The following is a 22,193-nucleotide window of genomic DNA, read 5'->3' on the forward strand; positions in this document are numbered from 1 at the left end:
TTTATTTGCCTTCTTCTACATATGTCATGCACAGGGAACCATACAGTATCTGCCTTTTATTATTTTATGTGTACAGGTATTTTGTCCACATGTATGTTTGTGCACCATGTGCCCCAGAGGCCAGAAGAGGGCATCATATCCCTTGGAACTAGAATTAAGACATGGTTGTGAGTCACAATGTAGGTGCTGGGAATCAAATCTGGGTCCTCAGAAAGAAAGAGCAGCCAACGCTCTAACCACTGCACCATCTCTCCAGTCCAATGTCTACCTTAGTATTTCACTTTAGTGTTTTGAAGTCTCATCCATGATCCTTTCTATGACTGATTCCATTGTCTACACATACCACGTTTTGCTGAAACACTTCTCTGCCACTGAATACTTGGGTTGCATCTATCTTTGGGCTAGTACAAACAAAGCTTCACTGAACATGAGCAGATATTTGAGTTCCTATTTTCCAGTTCTCCTTAGTATAAACCCAGGGCAGGACCTGGCGAGTCAGATAGTGTGTCTCCGCTTTTACAAAAGCTACCTAATTGCTTGCCAAGGTTGCTGGTGTGTGGCAGTCCCATCCACAATGTCTGAGTGCTCTAATGTCTCCACGCCCTTGTTCTTTTGGCTGCTGATGGCTTTTCAGAGGCAGACGTGCGGGCAGGTGTGAAGTGGTCCTGAGGTTTTAATTTGCACTTCGCTAATGACCAGTGTTGCTCTGATAGCGCTCACTTGCTACCAGCCAGATGCATGTATCCTTTAGAGACCTCGCCCCGGTTTACAAAGGGGTTGTCTTTTTGTGGAGCACAGGAATGATTTATGTACTCTGGATATTAAAGACTGTCTAGATACACAATTTCTGACTATGATTTCTTTTAAAAAAGTCTCACTTCTCAATAATATCCTCTTATGCACACATTTCTGATTTTGATGAAATTCAATGGTCTGTGTGTAACTCTTTTGTTGCTCAAGCTTTTTTGTGTTTTTTCCAAGAAGGTGAATCCAAGGTCACGTGATCTGTCTTTGTTTTCTTCCAAGAGATTTATGGTTCTAACTCTTACATTTAGGTTATTGATGCACTTTGAGTTAATTTTTATATAAAGTATGAGGTAGGAACTCAGCCTCACTCTTTTTGTGTGGAAATCCGCCAACATAACACCACTTGTTAAGAGAGCCTGACTCCTCTCTGCCCTTGTAGAAAACTCAAAGTCACAAAGATATGACTTAGCTTCTGGACCCCGACACTGCTGTGGTGGGTGCCACACTGCTTTGTCTGTGGATTTATATTAAGTTTTCAAACCAGGTCATGTGAATCCCCCAACTTTCTCCTTTTTCAAAACTGTCTTGGTTCCTCTGGGGCCCTTCCAAGTCCACATGATCAACCTTTACTTCTACAATGTTTCCCACTGAATACACACCTTTAAATTAAAACAGTCTATTACACGACTGAAGAGCAGTGCTATTTACTTGTGCTGATTTGGCATTGTTTTCTAAGTCATGGCTGCAAGAGTTGTTGCTCTATAAAAGACACACGGTATTCATTACAGAAACACATTCTAATCCCATCTCAAAAGGCTCACTGTCATTTCACTTCTGAGGGGTTCAGTCCCCTGGGACTCCCAGGGTTCCCAATGCACACCACCCTGGCTTTGCTGTTGGCTGCAGCTCAGGTGAAACTCGGTGCAGTCTCTGGTCTGTCCGTTCCTTGACTGCAGTGACTGGACATGGCCTGGGAAGGAAAGCGGACACCATTCAAATGGATATTGCTCATAACTCAAACCATATGAGCCATAACTCACACGCCTAAATCTTCTAGAACAAAACTTTTCATCTTGAGAATTCAGAATTTATAAACAAAAGAACTCTTGTATGTACTCATTGTACATTAAGACGCTGCCCTAGCAGGCCCTGGAGCAACACCCTTAAGCACTCCATCAAAGGGACTTACATCTGTTAGGTATAGCAATTAGAAGGCTGACCAGAAAATTCCTTCTAGTACTTTCTGAAATTTTACTATAAGGAATTATGAATCTGTAAGAACTAAGAATGTTTTCCCCACAGGACAGTAAAATATAAACCTCATCAGAGCAGCCTGACATAGACAGACAGAGCAGTAAGCAAGCCAATTCCTCATAACAGAGACCAGCTGGAAGAGGGGAGGGGCACCACAACCTCTCTGATCGCCTCAGAGGCTGAGCCCCTACCACACCACTTAGCAATCACCTACAAACAACTCTAGCCCAGGGAATGAATCCTGAATTTGGACAAAAGGGAGAAGATTGGAAATGATACATACAGTATTTTCATAGTTAAGTTAGCAGGAAAAAAGTTACCCAAATCCATATTAGCAGAGGACACACGTGATCTATCAGGGTTCAGTTCTGTGATAAATCTGATGTATCCCCAAATCTTCAATATTAGCTATATATTTTGTTTTTATAATTATGAAGGAAGCAATATTTAGGTGCTTGAATCTTCCAGAACACAGCTGCATGATAGTAAGAATGGGCTGTTTCACATAAAGGAGCAAAGACACAGAAAGATTTTAATGTATTTCAGTGGCAGGGGAGGGGTAGGAAGTTCTATTATGAAACTTATTTGTCTCATCCCACCTCCCCAAAAAACCTGGAAACATAAATTCAATAGATATTTACATACCACATGTAACAAGGCATTATTTTCAACAGTGAACGGTTGAGGCTATTCTTGCTCACTCACGGATGAATAGACAGACAAAATGTGTCCTGCACATCCAATGGAAGTAATACCCCTCAACATAATGGGAAGGCAATCCAAACATGCTACACAAGGAGACTCTTGAGGACATTATGGCTGAGTAAAATAAGCAGTCAGAAAATGATAAATGTAGGATTCCACTTATACGGAGTGCCACAGAGGTAGGTCATCTTCACAGAGACAGAAAATGGAATGGTGGTTGTCGGGGAGGGGAATGTGGGTAGCAAGGTTCAATGGGTGCAGCTTTCCATCTGAAAGATGCAGAGAGTACAGCACTGGATGCAGGGGGTGAACACACCACAGTGCATCCTATGCCACTGGGCTATATAATTACAAATGGAAGATGGCACAGTTTAGGTGATAATATATATTTTACCACAGTGAAAAAGAGTTGCTTAAGAACATCTATTACCTGATGTGGGTTGGACTGCACCAGGCAGCAGGAACGGTCTACAAACAGAACAGCTTAGCCCATGCCCTGCCCCCACCCAAGCTGAACCCTCTCCAGACTGGAGACCAGCACCACAGTGGGTGGGAATGGGTGGAGATCCCATCTCTCTCCTCTGGCAGGGGTCACGTGCCAATAAAGTGTACAGTGTATGATTTTCAAGGGTGAAACAAAGCTTCTATGTATTATAGGGCTTCAGTGAAGCCCATCGGGTGAAGGGGCTGCACCCTGAAACTAGCTACAGGGCCTGTTTCACATCCAAGCTCTTCCCAGCCATAATCACGTCATCCTGTGACAGCCTAAGCTGGCAGGATCAGCCCCATCACTACCTCTGCACTACTAAGGAGGCACAGAGAAATCAAGCATTGTCTAAAGTCACAGAGCTAAGCTCTGTGGGATGTGAACCCATGAGCTTGGGGTTCAGATGTCTACACACCAACGCCTCTGGGTCTTCCACCATTCTGTTATACAGTACAGGGAACTCTGTACTGTATACCGTCATCTAAATCCACACTAAGTCTGAGTTCTCTGAGGGCAGAGTGCACCCTTGTTCAGAGCTGGACAGGAGTACCGCAGTGCCCAGGTTGTTGGGCACTCTGTCACGTCCTGTTGATGGCTCGGCAGATGGATGCACACTCTAGAAGGGTAGTTGTTAGAGGCAGGCAGATCTAAACTCGGATCCCAGACCTACCACTTCCTAACTGACCTGGGCAGCACAAACTTCACTGTTAGCATCTAAAATGGAACAATCCTTCCTTCTCAGGCTTGAATGTAGTGTGTGCGATGTTTAGCATGGTGCTTATTCACACTGCAAGTTCTCATACTGCATATAAAAAGAAAAATGCAAATGGACTGAGTTGAGAAAAATGCTACCAGCAGTTATCACATGCCCCGATACAGCAGAAACTAAAGAGGTGTGGGGCTGAGAATGGAGTTCCGTGCTAGAACCCACAACAGGGCTTCTATTCCAAGCACCATACTATACTACAGGAAATAGAGGGCATATAAAAAGGTGTAAATGGCCCCAAAGTGAAAGGAACGCAAATGTTTTTCTAAGTTTTGGATATAAGGAAACATTTTAAACATTGTAAGTCACTTAGTTAAAAAAAAAATAACAGACTAAAGGAGACAACAAAAGTTCCTTCCTAAGGGCTCCATTTCAGAGAAGATACAACTGAACAGCTTAGCCCATCTGTGTTCAGACAGCCACCACGTACATGTTGCCATTGGTCAGAGCTTACGGTGCCAGGGAAGTGCAGCCCTATGGCAACAGCCTCATCCCAGACCTCACACCTGGAGCCTCAAGGTGCCTTCTCAGACGTGGGTGTGCCACTCTCCCGCCAAACTTTCACTAAAGGAAGAAGGGGACGTGGGAACAGCCTAGGAGCTAACTAACCAGTCTGGGCAAATTGTTCCTTCTGAGGGAAACAGATCTCGAAGGTGAGAGAGGATGTGTACAAGCAGTATCTGGCTCTGTGCCAGGGGTGATGCTAAAGAGCCGGTGACACCCACAACCCCTCGGCTGACTGTCCCTGCTATGCAGTGACTCCGTGTGATTACCATAGCAGCGTTCTGACGACAGCATTTGGATGACAGCATTTCTCAGCCCTAAATGTAACAACTTAAGAAAACTTGAACCCCTCATTTCCTGCTATTTCTTACTTAATCATGTTTTGTAAGTTTCTACTCTTTCCTGCTGAGGCAGTAGTTGGCAGCTGGTCACTTACTCTCCTTGCTGCTGGGGTGACCAAGGGGACAAAAGGAAGCCTGCATATCCAAGTGCAGCCACAGCATCCGGCTCCAGGCTCTTTATTTGATGACCCCGAAAGAGTCATCAAATATTCTGCAAACCCCAGCTGAGATTTTGATCTTAGAGTTGTTCTCAGCAGGCCAGATGAGGCTAAAGATGTTCAGACATTTACCCAGAACGCACCGCAATGTAGTACTGCTTGGCATTTTTAATGCTGTGCGTGTGAACGTAGCTACATCACCTTAGAGATCTGAGCTATTTTGGATTTCTTAAAGATGCACTTAATTTGTTATGATGGAAATAGCACACATGACTGAGGTTGCTCTTCCCTCCAGAGCAATTAATTCTGCCTCTTGTAAGGTCAAATGCTTTCAGTTGCTGCTCCTTTCTGAGTTTATCTACTCTCTACTTTTGTCCTTGAAATTTTTTTCTCTCCCTCCCTCTCTTTCTTTCTCTCTCTCTTTTCTAGTTTTGATGATTTAAACTGTGACCTCAGCCAGGATGTGGTGGTGCAGGCCTTCAGTCCCAGCACTAGGGAGATAGAGGCAGGCGGATCTCTGTGAGTTCGAGGCCAGCCTGGTCTAAAAGAGCTAGTTCCAGGACAGCTTGGACTGTTACACAGGGAAACCCTGTCTATAAACAAACAAACAAACAAACAAACAAACTGTGGCCTCACACATTTTCAACTGGAAGTTTCACCCAGGGCCTCGTAAATGCTAGACAAACACTCACCAATCCCTACACCCCAGCTCTCTTTTTGCCTTCTTATACTGAGACAGGGTCTCACTAAATTACCCAGTCTGGCTTAGAACTTGTGATCCTCCTGCCTGAGACTCCCCAGCAGCTCTTTCTATGTGCCAAGTCTACATATTCATCACACTTGCACACATAAAATAACTATCACTGACTTAGCACGCACGCTGCACTGTAGTGGAGCTCGGAAGGAGAAGAAATAAAACAGCTACTAGGACGTTGACACCTGATGGCTTTACATACACGGGCAGCTATGGCCAGCTGACGGCTGCACAGGGCTTAGGCCCCCAAGCCAAGGTCTGATGGAGCTTCAGTAGAAACCAGGGACCACTTAAGAGGTCAAGCCGGTAAGAAACACAGGACTGGAACTTACATGGTCAAAGTGGAGGGAGCAATGAACAGAAGTCAACGGAGTGCTGTGATGGGGAGCCGCCACTGCAGCCAGCTCTAGCCTCTTTACCGGATGGAGGAGCCCACGTGCATGCAATTCATGTGTGCTCTCACTCTCCTGTCCTCCCCCCCCTCTTCTATATCCTCCCCCTTCCCTCCCTCCTTCTCCCTGTGCATCTCCATTTGTATCTCTCTCTCTCCCAAAGCTTTTGAAACACTCTGATTAAAAAGAAAAAAATGAAGCCGGAGGGAATACCAATGTGTGGTATAAAAGTTAAAGGGGAAAACTGGAGGTGGAAAGGTTTAAGGTTTAAGCAGACAGGAGGCAGAGAAATGGGGGAGGGGGAAGGAAAGGGGGTCAACCAAAACTAGTACACAAAAAAGACCAAAGAAAATCTGACTGCTGATAAGCTAACCAGAACCAAATTTAAGTTTGAATGGAGGTGTCCCGTGTAGGGAGATAAAACTGCTATCAGAGACCAATAAGGTTATTAAACAAAAATCCCAGATCCAGGGCTAGGCTTCCCCCATATGAGTTGTTTCCGGGGGACCCCTGATACCCAAAAGCAATACAGGTAATTGTCACTGCTCGTGGCTGCCCACTGACACTATCTGGTAATAAGATCCTACAGCTGGTCACAGGACACAGAGAAATCCATGGAAATCAGGGGATTTGGACTGGAAGCCTCCTTTTGGTGGCCTAACCATTCTTGAACCCTGCTGTGTAGGCTGCTGAGGGAAAATTGCTATCAACAGTCCTATTCAGCTGTGACCTCCACACAATGTCAACCAGACAGACAAGGAGTAACGGTAGCAACTTTGTTATAGGAGAAATCAGTCACTTTTTAAAATATGATCTGAGGCCTGCTCCCCCTGAGAGAACTGCTATCTGGGCCTGTAAACTCAGTCAAAAGCCTAGGGCTGGGAAGAGCAAAGGCCCCAGTGAGGAAGCTATTGCTGTTTTGCTAAGTGACCTTAAAGGGTCTGTCAAATTGCACTCCAAAAAGCAAAGCTTACTCCCTACACTAGAGCTCCTGGGAGCTTTGGTTAGAGGAACTCCTTTTTCTGCAGTAATCAGTGATGACGGCTGAATGTCTGGCCATAAATGGGACAAAGACAGCAGCCCTAAGAACATCGGAGATAAGGGGGGGAAAGAGCTGGAGAAGCAAGGACACAGGAGAGTGGCTGACTTCCAGGCATAACGTGGTTGCTGCGCCACGGAACTGAAAACATCCGTGGTTAGTGCTACATGATCCACAAAGGACTGGGCTTGTCAGAGTACCCTGTCATGATGGAAGCTGGGGTTCATGAGGCCCTGCCCACCTCTGAGGATTTAGAAGCGGATAGTGACTGGTGAGGGACAGGGAGACCTTCCTCAGTGGTGTGACCACGGGTATAAGGTGCATGGTTTGTAAACAAGCTCCCAGCCACGCTCCTGTAAACAAATCATAATGAAATTCATGGGGTCAGATGCCAGCGTGCACACACATAAGCCCAAAGTGAAAGTGGAAGTGGGGCTCATAAACAGAAGAGGATGAGACGGTAAGCAGGGTGAAGATGGCCTAAAGACATTATGTACATACATGAAAATGGCATATTGAAGCCCATTATGTATAGTTAAGATATGCTAAATTAAAATTTTTTAATGACTAAATCGGGTGTCTTCTCTAATCTGGGCCAGAGTTCTCTATGCAAAAAGGACCTTCCAGATCCCCAACTCCTCAACTGCTTTCAGTAGGAAATGTTAACGTTTAATTTTTAAAACCATAACAGCAGACGCTATTACATGGGAGCCCCGCTGAGCTATCCGACTATACATCTAAGCAGTGTGATGTTTGGAATGTCTGCACTGGGCAAGGTCTGTGGACACAGCAATGCTGAGGATCCTGTCGCCCTCCACCAACCCTCCTCCTTGAGGATGGGTGGCTTCTCCCCTCTGACCTCAGCAGAAAGCCATGTCCTGGACCACGGTCCCCATCCCCACTGACCTTCTGACTACTCAGCATTTTTCCTCACGACCTCAATTACTCTTTACTCTTCCCAATATCAACCTTTCTCATGGTCACATATCTTCCATCCATATTTAACAATGATAATGACCAGAGGGGGAAAAAAAAAAAAGCTCTTCTGATAATGAAGCATTATCAAAATGTCAGATGTGCTTGCCCTTTGGCCCCACAATTTCACTCTGGGAACTTTGCAACGCGGATCGGGAGAGATACAAATATGCCCAAGGATGCTACATGTCTGAAGAAAGCTATGCAAGGGCACAGCAATGTCTGGCGAAAGCTCAAACGCCCAGAAAAAGCTGCGGACAACAGAGCAGCACAGCTTACTGCAGACGGCGGCACTTCTGATGTGAACAAAGTAGTCTGTAGACGATCCCAAGGCAGCAAACTCAGCTTGAGGAAGGAAGCAATCCCAGGAGCCTCTATCTTTATAAACGGAACGCCTGCAAACTGCTGTGACATGTCTGTGCATGCACACACATGTGTTACCACACAGGAATCTTGATGGGCATACCTCACATGACAGTGGTTACACGGAAAGAAACATAGTTGCGGACATGATTCTCAGTTATATGTTTAAAGCTTAAGACATTTACACTAAATATATAGTGCTTTATCATCAGAATAAAACAATAAAGATAAGGTTATCGTAAGTGGCTGAAACAACAACCTTAGTCAGCCTTCCCCGGCACACTTATCGCGCTGTAACACAGTCCAAAATCCTAAGGGCTGGGAGTGCAGCTCCATGGCGACACGCTTGCTTAGCATGCGCAAGGTCCTAGATTGATCCCAGCAATACAAGAAAAGAAACAGAAAAGGAAAAAAAGAAAAGCTGGGCGTTGGTAGTGCATGCCTTTAATCCCAGCACTCCGGAGGCAGAGACATGTGGATCTCTGTGAGTTCAAAGCCAGCCTGGTCTACAGAGCTAGTTCCAGGACAGGCTCCAAAGCTACAGAAAAACCTTGTTTCGAAAAACCAAAAGGGGGGAAAAAAGGAAAAGAAAAATAAAACAGTCCAAATCCTTACAACTACTGGTGAGCATCTAGGTGCAGCTGGCACCCATCCAGTGTGCATGCCACCCGCACCTGCTCCCGCAAAGGTCGACCTTGGCTGTTAAACTGCTAAGCCCAGGACCATCTTACATTTTTGCCTCACAAACATTTCAGTGATGTCTGTCACAGCTGACCAAGACTTTTAAAGACTCTCGCTGGCATTCCAATGGTGTGTGCTGGGATGAGAGGCATCAGTTTTTTCTGCACCCTATGCTGGCCTTGAGCTCCTTCATAGCTGAGGCTGGCCTTGAAGTCAAGACCTCCCTCCTGCTCGGCCTCCCCAGTGCTGAGATTACAGAGGTGTCCCCTGTATACGAGGTCCTTTCATCTTTCTGGATTCTTCTACTGGTATTTCCTCATTGACTGGACCTCCCCTTCGGGGAACACTTAGGGCTCCCCAACAGTTTTCGCCATGGTATCTCTTGACGCATCTTTGTTTCAATGCCTGGCTTGGTTTCATTTCTTATCTCCAGATTCCGATGTCCCCCTTGTGTATGTGACAGCGTTACACAGAAATGTCCTAGCGTCTCAGATGCGCGGTCTCACCCTAAAGTCCTTTCTCCTTCGTTCCCAACCATCCTCGCTCCCCTGCCCTACACCAGCACACCCAGCATCCGACAGGGCTGAGGATTCTGAACTCTGTATTCCACTGTCTATCTTTGCCCGTCTGTCCTCTGTACAAAGGTACCTCCCTGGTGCCTGTCCTGTTAGTACCTTCTGCCCTCTTCCTGATCCATCTCCTCTTAGTCGCCAAAGTGGCCTTTGAAAACAAAACTCTGATGAAGTAGCTCTGTGCTGTAAACCCTTTAGAGACTTTCTATGAGGGAAACCACTTTGCGGTGTGCAACCAGCACGCGTTGTTTCTGTAACTGAAAGAACTAAGACTGTCCTTTTATAGCAGTCTAGTTAACACACTCCAGGGCAGGCCCCATGCCCAGCAGTAGATAGTCAACACACAATGAACTCAGCGGTAGCTTTGATTTTTTTTTTTTTTTTTGGTCTTATGATGCTCTGTTTAGCATTTTCTATTCATTTTACTGGCCTTTTGTTTCTATATGATGGTTTCTGACTTTGTGATTTTATGGATTTTGTATGTGTCTGTGGGTGTCTCGACCAAGCTTTTTCTTTATTTTTTGTTTGTTTTGTTTTATTCTGCTTGGCTTCTTTGCCTTTTTGTTTTCTAAAGAAAGAGTGAAAGAAGGCTAGAGTTGTAGAGGTGGGAGAGGGGGAGGATCTGGGAGAAGATGAGGGAGGGGAAACCATGATCACATACATTATATGAAAAAAATATTTTCAATTAAAAAATCACCAATTGATTACAATAAAAAAATCTAGAGAAATCAGAGAAGGGGAAAGTGTATTTTTTTATTAAGGGAAACAGTAAATAAAACATGGGCAATTTGTTATAAATGGCTTTCAAATAAATAAGGCAAATTAAGAGACTGTTAAATCTGAGTGTGGTGGCACCGGCCTGTAGTCCCGACACTAGAGAGGCTGAGACAGGGGGAAAAGGAACTTAATCTATGCTACCTAGTTAGATCTCATCTGGAGAGGGGCATAAGTACCATACGTATATGATATCCTGTCTCATTTCTCAGAAATAATGAGGGGAGAGGGTGGGGTCAGGGAAGAGAGAATTAGAATGAATCTAAGTCCCTACAACACCTGCTCCCTGTGTACACACCAAAGCCAGTCACAGCAGCCCCAGACGGTATCAGTTAGAGATCCACCATCGGATAAAGAACATGTGTGGAAAAACACAGTGACGTTTACCATAATGAAATTTCTGCCATTTTCAGTAACATAGATGAAACGAGAGGACACCATATGAAGTGAGACCAGCCAGGCACAGAAAGGCATTCTCTATGTTTCTGACTTCTATGCAGAAGCACAAACGCTGGTCTCATGGAAATAGAGCAGAGCTGTGGTTTCTAGAGTCTCAAAACCACGAAACAGTGAGGACAGTCAGTAGGCACAGGGTATGGTCAGATAAAGCCTTCTGATGCTGTATAGCACACTGCAAAAACGACAGATAGCAACAATCAGGTATACACTTCAAGTAGCTAGGAGGAAGAATTTAGAGTGTCCCCAACATAAACAAATATGCACGTTATTCTAATTTGATATGTGTGTGTGTCACACTGCTTTCCATAACCACGTACAATTACTATGTTAATTAAAAGTTTAAAATTTTAATGAGAGGGTACAAGCGAGAATCCTGAGAAAAATCTACCTCTTCTGCTATAGATGTTCAGGGCCTAGCCAAGGTCTTTGTATTTTGACTCTTCTAAATCTTTAATAAAGAATCAATGGCATAAAGCAGAACTTAGGTGACAATAAAGTTAAAGAAAGCATATTTCATGTCTTTCCCATGGTTTATTTTGCAGATGAAATTTATATGATATATTCTCACATATATAAATTTATTGAGAGAAAAGAATGAAAGAAAAACAGGAAGGGGTCATTGAGGAAAACAGGCATAACCAGGTGAAGATGTTAGCATCAAAAATAGGCGTGAGGGCCGAGAGATGGCTTATTCAGAAAACTTCCAGTCCTGCAAGCACAAAAAACAGAGTTTGGATCCCCAGCAGCCATAAGAGGCCAGGCATATGTGGGACATCTGTAACCCTAGTGCTGGGAGCCTGGAACGACAGAGAGGCAAATCCCTGAACTCGTCAGCCGGTTGGCCTAGCTTATCAGTGAGCTCCAGGTTCAGTGAGAGCCCTTGTCTAAAAATATATACATACACAGGATGGAGAGATAAAGGCAGGTCTCCAACCTCTGGCCTCTGCAAGCAGCCACAGCCACATGTATCTGTGTACATAGCCACGTGAACAAATACACACACATCATGCATGTGCCCAACCCCATAGGTTCATGCAAGGAAAAAATGAGGATGACAGTAGAACCACACACTTATAGAAATATAAAATGTGATTGTGACTACTTAAGATATATATATATATATATATATACACACACACATATTCATTATTTGCACATGTGCTTTGGCAGGCAGGAGGCACGGGCAGAAGCAGTACCCCTCAAGCTCCTCAATAGTTCCCATCTCCTCTGAGCAAGAAGATCCAAGGAGAAACACAGGTGTCAACTGAGGAAGGCCGAGTCTCAGTTTCAGTGATTGACAGGAGAGGGTCAGCTGACCCGGATATCCTGGCTTCTTTCTTTCTTTTTATTTTTTCCTGAGTTCTGCAAATACTTGAGTCTGAGTTTTTTTTTTTTTTTCCTGGCCTCCTGTCCCTAAAGTAATAGTTCCCAAATGTCAGTGCAAGGACTGTGTAAATAACAACTACCTGCTGGACTTCCAGAATAATCTGCACACCTTGCAGAGAGAGTCTGTGCTGGCAACTGGGGAGGGGTGATCAGCCTGTGGGATCTGCCCAAGGGAAGCCATCCCCAGTCCTTAATCCATGGGGTCAAGATGTCTCAATCCCAATTTCTCCTCAGTCACTGTACTGACCACAGTGGAGTACGCTGGGTTAACGATCAAACTCTCCAGTCAAAACCACAGTGACAGGCAATGCCCACTATCTTCCGTCCCAGCTGAGAAAAGCAACTTGGAGGAAAGAATATAGAGATGGAACTATTATCTCCACATGCACACCTTCAGCGGGAAGGACACCACAGTTCCTGGCAGTTCCTCCCAGGAGGCCTTCCCTTCCAGGGGACACAGAGGGGAAAACGCCTCTTTGTTCCTAGCTTTCCTATCTTCTCACTAGGGAGAACATGAATCCAGTGTACTCTGGTACTGACTGGCCACCGACCAAAAATGCCCACAGGGGAAAAAACTTCAGAATATTTAACCTCTTACAAGCTTCTTGTTCGTGAAACATGGGTTGCCATTTTAGTTAAAACTTCAAGGGTTTTTTGGAATTGCTGACTTGACTAACACAAGGAAAATGTAAGTTCCACATTTCTTCTGTCGACTGTAGCATCTCCACTCCCTACGCTAGGGCTCAGCTACACATCGTCTTGATTCTTTAGATGAAAGAAGCCTATGAGTAAAAGGAGACTTGAAACCATCTGCTTTGGGTCCTTGGTCTTAAGGACAGGACGGGAGGCCAGGAGAGAGCCTTCATAGTTATAGAGGTGTGGATAATCTAGGAACAGACCACAAGTCTCCTCCCTTCCCTGTCCTCCCACCTCAGCAGAAGCAGCCATGCATGAACTGGAGAGTCCCAGCCTGCACAGAAACATGGGATTCCTTGCCTGGTAAACAGCAATCAGAGCATGTATCAGTGAGAATCCTGACCTACCAGGACAGAAACCAACAAGGGCACAGGACAGCAAATGCCTGCTTGAAAGACAGAGAAAGCCCCAGGCAAATAGCAACTGGTGTAGGCACTGGAGAAGCTCCAGCCTAAAGGAGGAAGGGCCAGAGGCAACTTCATTTCAACCACACAGGTTCTTCTAGAAGAGGAGGCAAAGGTGAGGCAGGATAGCTGAGTCAAATTTTATTAAAAATCAGTTACCCACCCCTCCTACCTTCCATGGTGGTAGTGAATGTGTAGGGGTGGGACAGGAAGCCTCCACCCCAACTCCACCAAACACTAGGATTGTTTCCTCAGCAAAGATCCATGGACTGGTTCTAAGTTCAACTCAGAATGGAGATCCACACAGAGAAGAGAGTTTACAGAAGTTGAATGTCAATGTGGAGACCCCAAGATTTCCACCCAGACCTCTCTCACTGGTTCTATTTTCTCACAGGAAACTACCATCCTTGTGAGGGGGTGGGGGCGGGCTGTTAGTGCTAGGGACTGAACACAGGGCCTTACACAAGTGCCCTGAGCCATGCTCACAATCCACCTCCACATCCTCCTTTCTTTCTTTATAAAGGAAGGAAAAAATGTAAAGTTTACATTCTTGTTGAAGTATTTCATAAATAGCTGGAGTCAACGATAATAAAGACCTAAAAATACCAATATCAAGGCTTCCTAAAATCAAACAGTCCAGCCAAGTCACTGTGGAGGAAGCCTGGAATTGCAGGAGGAATTGTTAAAAATCCCCTAGATAAAAGAAGGGTGAGGGTAGAGTGGGGGACACACACCAGGACATCTTCAGACTCATCATCGGAGACGAACACACCTGTGAGAGAACAGAGACGTTACCGAAAGAGAAGCACCTGGAGGACAAAAACTATGGAACTCAAATTGTGGCAAAATTAAAAATTCACCAGCAGGCTTGAGAGATACAATCAGGGAATGTTCACGAAGCTGACCAAGAGATCAAAGGGGAATTGTGCCAAGTGTGGGTGTCAGTATCAGAAGACTGAAGTTTTCATGACCAGAAAAACTAGAAAGGAAGAAAAAATACTCGAGTACAAAGTACATTATTTTTCTAGAATTAAAGGCATTTTTGCTTCCAGAACTAAATTTTCTCCTTTAAAAGGAAGGAAATACATGCACACCTTTAATCCCAGCACTTGGGAGGCAGGGAGACCTCTGAGGGTTCAAGGACAGCCAGGTCTATGTCAGTGGTTCTCACCTAAGGGTGGTGACCCCTTTGGGGGTCAAATATCAGACATCCTGCATATCAGATATTTACTTTATGATTCATAATAGTAGCAAAATTACAGATGAAGTAGAAACAAAAATTATGTTATGGTTAGGGGTCACCACAACATGAGTCACGTGACAAGAGTCACAGTATTAGAAAGTTGAGAATCACCACTGCATGGTGAGTTCCAGATCAGCCGAGGACATTAAAAAAAGGAAATGAAGGGAGGGTTTCCAGAGCGAAAGGATCTGCAAGTGACCCACACGTTAACCAAGGTTTCTAAATCAGGATTCAAAAAGAAATGCCTACAAAATTCCACAGGGAAGGTTTTCATACAAAAGATTCAATTTTGGAATCTGATGTATGCAACTTTCAAAGAAATAGCTTGAGAAACACGTAGAAAAGAAGAAGGTGCCAAAATTCTGAAAGCTGACAGCTTCCAGCCCGAACATTCACACTTTGCTAAGCCATCACTTAAGATCCAGGGGGATGAGGCATTTTCAGACACGGGTCTCTCATCTCTGGAATCCCACTTCCTCTGTGAGGCACTGGAAATGGGTTCATAAACCAACCATGAAGACAACACACAGCAGGGCTTTTGTGTAAGACAGCCTAAAGGAGAGGGCGGGATGGTGCCAAGTGGAAGCCATTCTCCACCGAGAGGAACGGGTTTCGGGTCCTGACAGATTCCCCGTTGGCTGGTTATACAGAACGGAGATTTACAAGTAGTAAAGAATTTGAAGTTGAATTATTCATAACTATATCAAAAATTAATGATAAAAAAGTCAATACTGGTCACATAAACTAATCTTGAGAGAAAACATAAACCAAACTATATTAAACGGCTCATCTGTGGAGAAGATTCCACAGTTGCAATAAAGTAAACACTGAATATCGATCTCACCCAAATTACAGTACAATTACAATATGATTACGATTGGCAAAATGAGGACAGAGAAACGAGGGGCAAGAAGATAAGAAAGCAAACACTGACACCAAAGGATAATGCCTAAAACTGAAAAACAGATAAAATACAATTTCAGCATGTTGATTAGAAATATTTTGCAGGGAAATGACTGTAAGAATCAGACCAAGATGAAAACTCTGGTCTCTAGGGAACAGCAAATAAGAGATAGTGCCGCTTTCACAACAGATTAGGAATTATTTAATTGACTAATTATGAAAGGATATGGCTAGCTCTGTAAATCTTTTTTAATTTTTTTTTCCATTTCTTTCTCTCCTTTAAAAGGGAAAGAGAGACCAAAGAGAAGGGTCAGCATTAAGAGCACTTGCTTTTTCTTGCAGAGGACCCGGCTATGGTTCCCAGCACCGACATGGCGGCTCACAATCCCTCTGATTAATTAGAGGCTCACAATCCCTGATTAATTAAAGGCTCACAATGCCTCTAGTTCCAGTTCCAGGGAAATCCGATGCCTTTTCATGGGTTCCTGCACACACGGTACATAAACTCATGCAGGGATACACACGCACACACAAACACATGAAATAATACACAAATGGGTTTTTACAGAAAGGAAGAGGCAGGTATGCAGTTCAGTAGTAGAGCTCTTTGTCAATCACGGAGACTTAAAAGAAAACAAGAGTCCATCTCAGGAGCTCCAGGACCTACAACTGTGCATGTAAGGATGCACCAATGCACAAACCATAAAATGTTCTTTGGGGGGGAGCTTGAATTCTGCAGCCGAAGCCTGGTGTCGGTACTTCTAGAATAACTTACACTGCTTAGTGATAGGAAGGAAATACACAGGCTGCTGTGGCAGATAATGCCACAGGCAACTATTTGGGGCTGGTGGTGAGAGGAGAGTCCCTGGGGAATGCTATCTGAGCCCTGAAAGGATGTGACAAAAGTTGGCTGCAAACGGAAAGCTTTGGGGAAAAGGGGAAGAGTTGATGGCGGGACAGCAGAAAGTGTTTCCGTGTGCTTAAGAGAACGCCTTGGTGTCAACCCGCAAGACTGAAAGAAATGAAAAGACAGAGAGAGTGCATCCTCAGGTCAGACATGTCATGCTATCCAGCCAACATGACCCCAAAGGAAGGCAGAGATGAGAGGCTCAGCAACAAACAGAGGTAGAGGAAGAATCCAGATGGAGCCCAGTGAAACACATACTTCCAGGCAAGCAATACCGGGGCCCCACAGCATCACAGTGCTCTCCGATGCAATGGTGGGAGTCACACATCAGAACACTGTTGAGGGCAGGTGACAAGGACGACTGAAGTAGAGACAGAGGAGACAAACGCAAAATTGTTCTGGAATGAAAACTCAAGTCCTGGAGGGAATGAAGAGAACCAAAGTGAAACCAAGACTTTCCCCAGGACGTGAGGACAACATTTCAACTCTGGATACAGGGAAAGGGTAACACCATCACAGACAGTGAAGGTAGCAGAAGAAGAGGCAGGATGGGTATGTGAGGCATGAAGCAAATCTAGATTTCATCAGATAGAGAGCTTGAAACTCAAAATAGTTAAAAAGGGTTTGTAACTGAAATCCTTGGGGTACAGACAATGTCCTGGCAGAGAGAACAAGATTTGTGTACATAGGACAGAACCATTTTATAAGGCTACTATATTTTTCTAACTCAGAGCCCATGGGAAGAAAATAGTGCAATGAAGCTATGATGTCTCATTTGACTGGTATCTGGTATAGGTGGAGAAACCTATACCAGAAAAGAAAAAAGTTAACTTTCTGACATCCTACAGTCAAGGAAACGCTAACAAAGGACCAAAGAATATAGGAGCTGGGAAGACAAACCAGGAAGTAGTTCCCAGAAGGAAGTGAGCTGTGCGCACAACTCCGATGAAGTAGCACCCCAGAGCAAGGGAAACAGCATTTTCGGAAGGTGACACACCAGATGAACCTGAACGCCATACAAATACACGTTGTGGCTGACTACGCAGGAACGGGGCTCCATCACGACATTCCTCACCTAGCCGTGTGTTCAGATGACCGAAGGGGCCAGAATAGTGATCCTCAGCTCGGTTAGAATAAACACGTCTCATCCACCAAGCTTAGTCAGAGATCTCCAGGAAGCAACCAGGAAACCCTGTAACCCATCTGTGAACCGTAAAGAGTTGATGGACAAGCTTCCCAAACAGGAAGTGGACAATGTCCTGGCAGAGAGAACAAGAATTGTGTACATAGGACAGAACCATTTTATAAGGCTACTATATTTTTCTAACTCAGAGCCCATGGGAAGAAAATAGTGCAATGAAGCTATGATGTCTCATTTGACTGATGCAGAAACTAAGGCAGGGAGATTTTTCCACAATCATGTAGGTAGCACACCATGGAGGCCGGATTCTCAAATCCAGGATCTCAGTGATGAAGGCCAAAACACAAATCATTTGGCTCATCTGCTTCTTCCAAATCAAACGTATCTGAGAATCAGATCACGGATTGCTAAGGCTATGACTTTAGACCACAGGCGGCCGTTAGCTCCACCCTCTCAGGATGACGTAATTTGCAGAGTGAACACACTCACATAAAGTGCTTTGCTGTACACTCACACTGGGTGTACATCACCTCGGTTGGGTTCACTACCACTCACCACACCACGCTGTTGCACACCTGGTTTTTAGAACGCACTTACCTTGAACTTAAGGTGCTGCTACAGCACCTGTTCATGCTCCTCTTCCAGGCCTGGACGACCAGCAACCACTGCTCAGCTCTCGGTTTCTGAGTTTGACTTTTTCAGATTCCATAAATGAACAGTAATGTTTTTGCCATATTTTAACTAACACAATTCCTCTAGACTCTTGTATGGTATCACAAATGGCACAATTCCTTCTTTTTATGACTAGATAATACTCATAGGTGTGTACATATGTACACACACATTCCATGATTTCTTTATTGATTTATCATCAATAGACATGTATTTTCATACTTGAGCTATTACAAATAATGTTTCAAAGGCCACAGAGACACAGACATTGGTTTCATCTCCTCTGGGCACAGGTAGAACCAGAATTGTCTGGCAGTTCTGTTTCATGAACCACCATGCTGTTTTTCATGGCAGCTCAACAATTCACATGCCCGTTGAGATGGACCCTGCTTCCCTTTTCTCCACACTTCACAATTTCATCTCATCAACTTATCAGTGCTTAATAGAAAAATCCAAAAAGCTAACGCAGTGGTTCTCAACCTTCCTAATGCAGTTCATGCTATGGTGACCCCCCCAACCATAAAATTATTTCATAACTGTAATTTTTCCACTGTTATAAATTATAGTGGAAATGTCTGTGTTTTCCAATGGTCTTTAGGTGGCCCCTGTGAAAGGGCCATTTGACCCCTCAAAGGGGTCGCGACCCACAGGTTGAGAAACACTGAGCTAAAGCATGTGCTCTTCCACCAGGATAGTAAATGCTCTCCTTTAATCCGCAGTCTTATTTGGAGACCTCAACACCGGACCAAAGACACAGGACTTTGAAATCAGAAAGACTTGAGTTTAAATTCCAGCTCTTTTTTTTTGGGGGGGGGGGGCATAGGGAGTGTGTTTACTTGTAAAACCTGAGTCCCAAATTGCAGCTCAGTTACAGAAGGTTAATAGTGGTGACTTAGATGGGAAGCTTGTGTCTTATAGGTTTAGTATATTAATTTCTCTCTTCCTTCTTATTTCTAGAAAATACAGCCAGGCCTCTGAAGTTTGGATGGCAAAAGTTAGTTACTCATCACTAGTCTTTTTACTGGTCTGTTGAATTCTTCATCCAAAATGTAAAACAAAATAAAACAAACAATAAAAACGCAATTCAGCAGAAATGGTTCTCGATATTTTGGATTTGTTTTATTTTTATTTATTTTTTTTTTTTGGTTTTGTTTTTGTTTTGTTTTCTGGTTTTTCGAGACAGGGTTTCTCTGTGTATCTCTGGCTATCCTGGAGAGATTTTTGTTTTAAAAGTGACGAAAAACGCATGTTTTACAATATAGTAAAATAACTCAATATAAAAATGTTTTACAGTTTGGAACTAGGTGTAGTGGCCCACGTTTGTGATCCAGTCCTAAAAAAGGGGAGACAGGAAAATCAGGAGTTTAGAAACATCTTCGAGATATGGCAAGTTCAGGGCCTGCAACAGGAGAACCTGTCTCAGAAAACAGGCAAACAGAAACAGTTTGCATTTATCTCCAGGTAAATCTGTTTTCTTACCGCTAACACTTTCAGGAGTGTTTGTTTGGGAAGCATTTCCCTGACGCGTGGCGGGTTCACTTCCACACACCCTGGTTGTGTTGCGACAGTCCCTGCTAACCATGAGCCTGTGAGCTGTCTTCTGCAGATTTCAAAGGAGGTCTATGCACTTTGGCCACCGTGCCTCAACACCACCGCATCCTGGGATCTACCTGCAACACTGCCCAGTTTGCAGTCCCAGTTCCGAGGTTTCTGCCATGACAATCTTTCCATGGGTCACATTTACAATGAGCACCACAACCACCTAAAGGCTACAGAGCCACAACCAGGAAGCACCGGCACACCAAGCTGGCAGAGATTTCCCAGGAAAAACCACGGTTCTAAATATCCAGAATGACAGAGGAAAATGTATTGCTTGCGTCATTTAAGAAAACTGGCATGTTCAAAGCCAAGGAATTTAACTCAGCTATCTGGTTTGTGGCCTCTCAGAGTTACGTGTTCAGCATGAACACAAAGATGATTTAAAGCACATTTCCATGAAATTCTATTTTCATCAGATCACTTTCGATCTGCCGAGGGGGTCACAGGCTCCATTTCACCACATCAGCACCCTGACGGCAGCATGCTAGTCAAAGTACCCTGGTCCACATGCCAAGACGCCAACATCTTGTTCTCATTATTCTGCCATTAACACTGTCTTTCCAAATATCCCCTTCCACCACAGGATCATGACCCATAATGCAGCAGGCCACAGGAAGCAAACTTAGTTGCCAGAGTTAGTACACAGAATCTGATTATTTTTAGCAATGCATGCGGGCCGACGGATTAACCGAAAGTTAGGGAACAGCAGTTCAACAAATGGTACCTAGAAACCTAATGCATCAGGTTACACAGTGAACAAGAACGTTAGGGGCTGCTCTCCAAAACCGACCACGCGAGTGAGGGGAATCCTAAAGAAAAGTGCCGTTCAAACACAACCGAGGGGATCTTACCCAGACCGGATGGTAGGAGAGAGTGAGGAGCCAGAAAAGGCCTCCTGGAGTCAGGAACATCACCTGAAGGATGAGGAGGTATCAATAAATACGATAAACAAACATACGGGCTGGCGTTGGCCAGAAGAGGCATCAGACCTGAGTCCCGGGCCTGCTCTGTAGCGAAGGGCTGACCTTGACCAAGTCCCTCCACTTTTCCGGATCTCGCTTTTCCTTATGTTAGGACATGGTTAGGTCAGTTAGTCGGTTGGCCAGACTCTTGCTGTACATCAGAATTGCCCAGAGCCTTTCAGAAACCCCGTCCCCTCCAGAAATGTGGTCTTATTGCGTGGGCATCAGGGTTTCCTCAAAACCTCCAGGAGCCACCAGTGTATGGTCAGGTCTGAGATTTACCTCACAAATCGAGCGCTCAAATCCCTGGCCTCTTAACCTGAGGACATAATAAAACCCCAGTGGAGACTGCATCCTAGACAATTAAACCAGCACCTTGGTTTTGGGGATCAGGTCCCAGACATCTGAAAATTCCCAATCTGGTGCCAAGCTGTACCCAAGGTTGACACCCACTGGTCCAGACCTATACGGGCAACGGTGGATGGGAGGAGGAAGGAAGAGAAGCCGGGAAGTCTCTCCCTCCCTCATTATCCTGTTAAAGTAAAAAAGAAAACTGAACACCAGAGACCACCAGTGAGTTTGAAATGGGTTTGCACAGGGTAGCTGATTTCAGGTGTATGTGTCCTTCATGCCGGTGCAGGACAGGTGGGAAAGTTCCAAACAACAGAAAATTCAAGGGCATGCTTCTCTAACAATGGCTCCACTGTGTGCGCTCTGCAGTCCTTGGGTAGAATTTGATTTGCATGATTGCCTGTAACACGAGTGTTGCATTCCACGCTCCTGAGGTTACTTACATCTACTTATTAGGCACTGGTGAACCAAACAAACAGTAATTAGAAACCATGCCAACAACCCTTTAAATCTGTTGCTGAATTACACATTTCCCGCGCCCAGGCCCAGACATACATGTCCATAGCACGACAGAATCGCTAACACCATCAGAAATACTAACACCATCAGGGAGACACAGGTCACCTCGGGGCCTCCTTGGGGCTGTGAAGGGAGCCAAAGGCTGCTTTGGAAGAGAGCTATTCTCTTCTAGTGCTTCCCCCAGCCGGGTAAATATGACACTGGTGTTTTAGAAGTCCCAGGTGAAAATGAACTCTCCAGGAGCCAGGAAATGAGCAACACCTCTAAGGGAAGGCTTCATTTCCAGAAACACAAAGAGCTTCTGCACCCCAGTGCAGCTTATAAAATAACGGCAGGTGGGGCTGGAGAGGTGGCTCAGAGGGTAAGAGCATTGCCTGCTCTTCCAAAGGTCCTGAGTTCAATTCCCAGCAACCACATGGTGGCTCACAACCATCTGTAA

General features: G+C 44.7%; 1 protein-coding gene across 2 annotated transcripts in view; it reads right to left on the reverse strand.

Moving 5' to 3' along the window:
• The window catches only part of Ano6 (anoctamin 6), a 170,798-nt gene that overhangs the window by 110,878 nt on the left and 37,727 nt on the right, over positions 1–22,193 (reverse strand). The window contains exon 2 of one of the 2 annotated variants that reach the window (XM_005354006.3): positions 20,774–20,836. The exons of the other annotated variant lie outside the window; for it this stretch is intronic. Coding sequence (XP_005354063.1) covers positions 20,774–20,836 — 63 coding nt within the window. The remainder of the gene's footprint in view (positions 1–20,773; positions 20,837–22,193) is intronic. 2 annotated transcript variants of the gene reach the window in all.

This window comes from Microtus ochrogaster, chromosome 15 (genome assembly GCF_000317375.1).
Source record: "Microtus ochrogaster isolate Prairie Vole_2 chromosome 15, MicOch1.0, whole genome shotgun sequence".
In the NCBI taxonomy this organism is placed as follows: domain Eukaryota; kingdom Metazoa; phylum Chordata; class Mammalia; order Rodentia; family Cricetidae; genus Microtus; species Microtus ochrogaster.